This window comes from Arabidopsis lyrata (genome assembly GCF_000004255.2).
Source record: "Arabidopsis lyrata subsp. lyrata unplaced genomic scaffold ARALYscaffold_4, whole genome shotgun sequence".
NCBI classification, from domain to species: Eukaryota; Viridiplantae; Streptophyta; class Magnoliopsida; order Brassicales; family Brassicaceae; genus Arabidopsis; species Arabidopsis lyrata.
Window position 1 is genome coordinate 6,690,372 of NW_003302552.1, and position 7,654 is coordinate 6,698,025.

At 37.1% G+C, this 7,654-nt stretch overlaps 1 protein-coding gene across 1 annotated transcript; it reads right to left on the reverse strand.

Moving 5' to 3' along the window:
• Window positions 1-687: 687 nt before the first annotated feature.
• LOC9316867 (suppressor of mec-8 and unc-52 protein homolog 2) lies at window positions 688-4,780 on the reverse strand. Its single transcript, XM_021029295.1, has 11 exons — window positions 4,592-4,780; window positions 4,361-4,501; window positions 4,214-4,263; window positions 4,023-4,134; window positions 3,893-3,941; window positions 3,702-3,791; window positions 3,183-3,251; window positions 2,655-2,778; window positions 1,782-2,143; window positions 1,271-1,639; window positions 688-1,179 (listed from the first exon to the last, which is right to left on the reverse strand). The coding sequence occupies exons 1-11, from the start codon at window positions 4,636-4,638 to the stop codon at window positions 898-900; spliced, it is 1,695 nt and encodes a 564-aa protein (XP_020884954.1). The 5' UTR covers window positions 4,639-4,780; the 3' UTR covers window positions 688-897.
• Between the last annotated feature and the right edge of the window lie 2,874 nt (window positions 4,781-7,654).

Below are 7,654 nucleotides of genomic sequence, written 5' to 3' on the forward strand. Positions count from 1 at the left end.
CGGGAAATCTTCCAAGATACTCCGAAGAATAAGGAAACTATCCTAAATCCGCGATACTCTAAGCCGACTTCAAGAAAAATGGAAATCTTCCGAGAATATCGCTGGAGAGGCGGTTTACCATCCCTATATATAGAGACTCAAGGCTCTCACAGAAAGAGAGGCAATATCACTCTAGAATTTACACTACGCAAAGCTCTCACAGCACAAACATCTTTTTCTTTCACGATCAAACTCTTGTACGATCAAAGTCATCTTTTTCTTAATAATATCAAGAACACCATCTTTGGTATCAATTGATTCTGTCGTTCTTTGAGAATTCTCGCAAATCATATCCCTAAATTAAAACCCTAGACAAATCTCGATTGTGTTAGTTTCGACTTCCACACTAATATATATTTTTTAATTTTCTTTCATGTTGTGGTTTTAATTTTAAAAAACGTATATATAATTTTAAATAAGAAATTAGTATGGAAATCGACATTTTTATCATGGTTATTATATTTATGCATATAGACACTTTTGTGAAAACATAGGGACGTTAATAATTGAGTGTAATGGGTGACTCTAGGTAATGGGTGTCCATTTCCTCTTTAGTTTCATTTTTTCACTTCTTGGGTATAGTGTACGTTATTTTGGGAGATATATTATGACGAAATGTTATTTATTTTCATGTAACGACATTCCAGAGTCAAAGGAAAAATTATTTTGCATATTTCCTTCTAGAAACGACAGCTATTGTTGTTCTGCATTAGTAAAACGGTTGAGAACAAAACAAATTTGGATGTAAAAAAATTTTAAACTAAGAATTTGAACTCAAGGTACATAAAACCTAAACAGACTTGAAGATACAAAATAGATTCCGAGAGAATGACTAGAGTAGAGAGCGACAAGCGAAAATCAATGCTTGGATCTCTTGGGAGTCTGTACTTCGACAGCATCTAAAGAAGCAACATCCCCACCCTCCTTCTCCATCTTCTTTCTCGTAAGTATCTTATTGATCTGGTGAAGTTCGTTATTAAGCTTCTGGTCACGGTCACGGTTCTGCTTCCTCGTCTTTCGACCATCTTGCATCTTTACCCCGAATTGGAACGCTGCTTTTGGCATTGCTTCCTTCTGCTCATTATATTTTTCCCATTCCTCTTCTGTCTCAAAGTCCCATCGATGCAAACCCCCCTTTGCCTGTTCCATGTTCATCAACATCCAGAAACTGTAATTTTGATCTTTCACAATTATAAAAAAGAAAGAAAGATGTAATTGAGTAATGGCCTACCTTTCCACCCATGTCCATTTTAGACAAATCTGCTTCTTCATCGCTACCGACAATCTCATGGTTGTACTCTTGGTAACCCGGGTAACACTCTGAATAACTCTCGGATACAAAAGTTGGATCTTTCTCCCTTGCGTCACTCTCTCTCAACTGTTGAAGCCTTTCGTCATCACGCTTGAACACTGATCCTAAACCCCTATCTTTCTCTTCCTGCGACATGAGTTGAGGATCTAGTAAAACACCAGTTTCTAGTTGAACCTCATAACCCTCCATTCCAGGCTGAAGGTACTGCTCCTGATACCCAATTTCCTCTGCATATTGGTAGTCCTGCCACTCTCCCGGGTACCCAGGAGCCATTGCACCATATGCACTCTGAAAAATACATAACCACCAAAAAATACCTAAATATGGGAATAAATGACATCTAATAACTACATACCAAGACGCAAAATTTGCAGCCGAGAATCAAGATTTGAGAATAAATACAACCAATGATTAGTTAAGGTGAACTGACCATATCTTGCCATTCCTGACCAGCAGATGGCTGCACTGGACCATAAGCAGGCTCAGCGAAATAAGGTACTTTCTCCTTATCCCTGGGAGATTCTTCCATGTCCTCAGAAATAGGACTCTGCGTCACATCTTTACCAGGAACCGTGTAGTCAACACCTTCACCAACAAATATGTCATCATCGTCTGTCCTGGCAACAGGGGGTTCTTCTTGTTTCGTACTCAAATCCAGATGGTTGATCCCAGGGGGTAATGGCGGAGGAGGAGGCAAAACTTCCCTTTCACTCAGGTTTACAGAAGATCCATTCTCAACCTTAGATTGATTATTGTCTTCATCATACTCATTAGCAATAGTTGACATCTTTCCTGCATTTGAAGAGTTGCAGTGAATGTGATTGATAAGGCAAAAAATAAAATTGCATGAATGTAAAATAGAACAGAAAATAGCAACTGATATGCTAAAGAATCAGAAATCAGCCAATTTCTTAACTTCAAATCGATTGTATGCTTATGTGAAACAAGATCTACAAACTGTACTGGCATAACATTAGCATAATACAAAAAGAGGCAAGAGAATCATGCCTAGATATATTGAGAGAACGCAGCAAAGTATTTACACTATAATTTTTTGCAAAACTGATAAGAAAGAAACCACTAAGCAAACACAACCAGGCATCATTAGATACTACTAGTACTGTGGTTAACGACTAAGGATACTCTTTACATTCTTGGCTCGAAATTGTTAACAGATAATTAACAAATTTGGGGAAAAGGAGAAAAACAACAATATCAGGAAAGTTATTTTAACCATTGTAAGTGAGTCAGGACTGCTAATACTTAAAATCATTGTTACAATGCAAGTGCAGCTAGAAAATACCTTTCCCATCTTTTTCTTTCTTTTTCTTCTTGAGAACTTTCCCTGATGATCCAAGGCGAAGGTATGACATGATTTTAGCGATTCGATCTAGCACAGAACCATCAACATTGACTGTGACCAGTTCCTGTTGGAGATATAGGACAGAGCAACAGTGCTTGTTATTTAATGAAATCTCGCAAAAATTGCAGCAGTGATTTCAATTATAAATTAATGTTCAGTACACAACCATGTTTAGCAAAGGTAATTTTGTTTCCAGATTAGTAGAAAGAAAGTTGAATTTCATTTTAAGAAATTCTTGTAATTACTTAAGAAAAATCTATGCTTCTACCAAAACCTATGACATATAATCAGTATTAGCTGTAATAATTACGTCAACACTGTCAAACAAGAGGTTACAGAGACAAGCAAAGTGGGCTTATTTCATCTGAATCACAACGATCCTTTCATATAAAACTATCACTGCATACAGTCCTAAGAAATTTCCAGGATCAAGAAGACTATTACAACAAGGATTCTTGGTATACATACCTCGGGCATGGGGCAGTCAGCTTTACTCCTATATAACGTGGTCGGTATGTCATGGGTATAGCCACCCTCCTGAGATCAGATAGCAAGCTTAGCTGAGACTAAATATCTCAAAGGAAACTTCATTCATAACACTACAAATAGCTATAGTATATTCAACCGACTGTTTTGTAGTATTGTGTCTCTATTTGCAAAAAAAAAGAATATGCTTCTTCGAGAAAACAAGACATGATAGTCGAACTAAAAACACTTCTTAACCAATTCTGCTTATAGGATTTCTAACAAATAGATTAAATCATTATTATATCGTTGACAAGGTAATGCAAAGCAGCTTAAGGTACCTTCCTAAAATTTTCCTGAGACACATGTACCTAAACTAAAAGAGAAGATTTCACCAACAATTACTACTAGAAGAATTATTAAAGCAGAATACACAGGTATGACGACATCCTAAGACAAACCACGATATAAGAACCTGTAATAAGATTAAATCTTCCTGAAAAAAGAGTTAAAAAGCATTACCATATCATAGACAAATGTCATTCTACCAGGAAGGAACATCTCATTAGACTTGATGATAGTCTGAGGCTTAACAATCCACTGGTAAACTGACTGAAATATATCAAAGACATGAGGAAAAAAGAAAACATCAAGCGTTAACTACATCCCAAACCTTACTCCTCATCTGCAAAATTGAGAACAAAATGACATACCTTTGCAGCCATGGTTCGGAAAGTAACTCGTTGATCTTCCTTAGGTGCACTGTCAACGGAAAAAAAATTACATTAGAATCAAACAAGCTAAATGAGTCAATAAACCAACAAGTATAACCAAAAAAACTACCTAGTCTTGCCACCATCATCTTCACCATCAGGTTTCTTGACGATTTCGCTTCGTACTTTATTCAACAGAGCATAATCCAACCCCTTAACCAAATGAGTATGTTCAACATCACCTACCAATATTATAAAAGAACAACATAAGCACCTTATAAAAAAACCGATTTTGAACAAATTTGTAAACCTAACACAAACCTCCAAGATACTTGCTGTTCTCAATAGATAGCTTAAGTGCATCAGCAGCTCTACAAAAAAAAAAAAAAAAAAAAAAAAAAAAAATTAGAGAAACCCAATAAGGATTTATGAAGATAATGAAGTAATCGAGGAAAAAACGAGTGTTACCGGATATCGACAGCTCCGGGAGGAGCAACGGCGTGGAAAGAGCCAAGCTCTGATGGATCATAATCAGGATTTTGATTCTCTCTTCGTTCTTTAGCACGGTCTCTGTATTTTGGATTATCGGATTCCTCTAGTTTCTCTTCCCTGTAAAGAAAAAAGTGACGAATTTAGATGTTTTTGAGTAAAAACCCTAGCTTTTGAAGAAAAAGGAAGAGGAAAGTGAAGATTTCTGACCTCCGACGAGCAATTTTCTCCTTGTAATGAGATTTCGAAGAAGTCATTGGATTCGATATCTCGATTTCTTGTCTTGAAACAGAGCAAATCCGATTTTGGGCGAAGTTCTTGTTCTGATTTGTGTGTGTCTGTTCTTTCGATTTCAAAGCGTTGTTGGTTCAGGTCAGGGTAGATTAGAATCCGAATTAACCAGAAACCGGATTTAAATTAAACCGGTAAAATCGGTCGCCAAAAAATTGAATTTATATATCGAATATATATATATATATATATATATAGATATAAACATCTAGTCACCAATTTTAATTTTTGCAATCACCAATTTAATTTTTGGATTCTTTTTAAAAACATTTTAAGAATGTACAAATCGAAAAAAAAAAAATAAGAAATAGAAATAGAAAGTCTGATTACAGATCAGATTAATAATTTTTTAACGGCACCTGCTACGGAGAATGAGGTGAGAACAACTTTGTTTATGATGCATCCGGATAAATCGCCAGGGCCCGATGGTATGACAGCCTTATCTTTTCAAAAAGCGTGGATTACAATTAAATCAGATCTTCTTTTTCTGGTTAATTCTTTTTTTAGAAGATGGAATTTTCGACAAAAGGTTAAATACGACAAATATTTGTCTGATTCCAAAAACGGAAAGACTGACACGGATGACGGAATTACGGCCTATAAGTCTATGCAATGTGGGATATAAAATTATATCGAAGATTCTTTGTCAAAGACTTAAAACGGTTTTACCAAAACTGATTTCGGAAACACAATCGGCTTTTGTCGAAGGACGGTTGATTTCGGATAATATTCTTATTGCACAAGAGATGTTTCATGGGTTGAGAACTAACCCGTCATGTAAAGGAAAATTCATGGCCATTAAAACTGATATGAGTAAAGCTTATGACAGGGTGGAATGGATTTTTGTGGAAAAGGTTCTAAGAAAATTAGGCTTCTGTGAGAAATGGATTAACTGGATAATGTGGTGTATTACAACAGTTCAATATAGAGTTCTCCTTAATGGGCAACCTAGAGGACTAATTGTACGAGAAAGAGGATTACGACAATGAGACCCGCTCTCTCCTTATTTATTTATCCTTTGTACAGAGGTGCTAATTGCGAATATTCGGAAAGCGGAAAGGGACAAATTAATTACGGGTATTAAAGTAGCAAATGCAAGCCCTTCGGTTTCACATCTATTATTTGCGGATGATAGTTTATTCTTTTGCAAGGCCAAAAAGGACCAGTGTGAGGTAATTTTGATGATTTTAAAGAAGTATGAAGCGGTCTCAGGACAGCAGATCAACTTCTTAAAATCCTCGATTCAGTTTGGACATAAGGTAGATGAGGATATCAAGGATGAAATCAAATCTACCTTGGGAATTAATAATATCGGTGGGATGGGCTCTTATCTTGGATTGTCGGAAAGTTTGGGTGGCTCTAAAACAAAATTTTTTTCTTTTGTTAGAGATAGATTGCAAACAAGAATTAACGGATGGTCGACAAAAATTTTATCGAAAGGTGGAAAAGAAGTGATGATTAAATTAGTAGTTGCAGCACTACCAACTTATGTTATGTCGTGCTTTAGACTATCGAAGACAATCACTTCTAAACTTACTAGTGCGGTTGCTAAATTTTGGTGGAGTTCAAATGGAGATTCTAGAGGTATTCACTGGATGGCGTGGAACAAGTTGTGCAATAGCAAATAGGAAGGACGGGTAGGTATCCGGAATGTAGACAATTTTAATTCAGCCCTATTAGCCAAACAATTGTGGCGGTTGATTACGGTTCCAGATTCTCCTTTCACGAAGGTGTTTAAAGGGCGGTATTTTCGGAAATCCAATCCCTTGGAGAATATAAAATCATACTCCACATCCTATGGATGGCGTAGTATTTGTTCAGCTAGATCTCTTGTTAATAAAGGACTTATTAAAAGGGTCGGATCGAGGACATCCATCTCAGTTTGGGAGGATCCCTGGATTCCAGCTCAATTCCCGAGACCAGCAAAGAGTAATGGTTCACTTGTTGACCCATTGTTAAAAGTTAACAATCTTATAGATTGTCGGACGAATTTTTGGAATATTGATCTCTTAGAGGAGGATTTTGATTCAGAAGATGTCGCCATAATAAGTGCCCTACCTGTGGGTGCGCCAACTAAGGAAGATATGTTGGGTTGGCATTTTACAAAATCCGGAAAATATACAGTCAAATCGGGATATCATACCACAAGGATAGAAAAGTCAGAGACCGATTTATCTTTGTTCGGTCCAGATATCAAACAGTTAAAAGCACAGTCTTGGAAAGTGCAGTGTCCACCTAAGATACGTTATTTCTTGTGGCAATTCTTAACGGGTTGTGTACCGGTAACGGAAAATTTACGGAGAAGAGGAATTGATTGTGACACATGATGTGCCAGATGTGGCGAACTAGTGGAAACAATTAATCACACCCTTTTTCAGTGTCATCCGGCACGACAGATTTGGGCACTATCCCAGATTCCTACGGCTATAAGAATTTTCCCAACAGAGTCTATTTTTGCGAATTTGGACCATTTATTTTGGCGAATAGCTAGGGAATTTGATTCTTCAGCCTTTCCCTGGATTATCTGGTATATTTGGAAAGCGAGGAATGAAAATTTTTTTGACAATGTTGATTCAGATCCTTTAGAGGTTTTAGGATTAGCGGAAAAAGAAGCACAATTGTGGCAGTCACCTCAAATCGAGCTTCATCAGGAAAATAATGGTTCTGTGGATTTGGTAACTCGTTCTCGAGTGGGGGTTGCTTCACTTGATTCAAATTATTCTGGATACCGTTGTTTTGTGGACGGATCATGGAAAGAATGTGACAAGTTCTCCAGTACAAGATGGTTCTGTACATCATCAGACGAAGAGCCGCCAACCATGGGAGCTGCCAACCTCCGTCGAAGTCTATCTCCATTACATACAGAATTCGAGGCTCTTCTCTGGGCGATGAAGTGTATGATTGGTGCAGATAATCAAGACGTAGCTTTCCTTACAAACTGTTTTGATCTGGTGAAGATGGTGTCTTCTCCAACCGAATGGC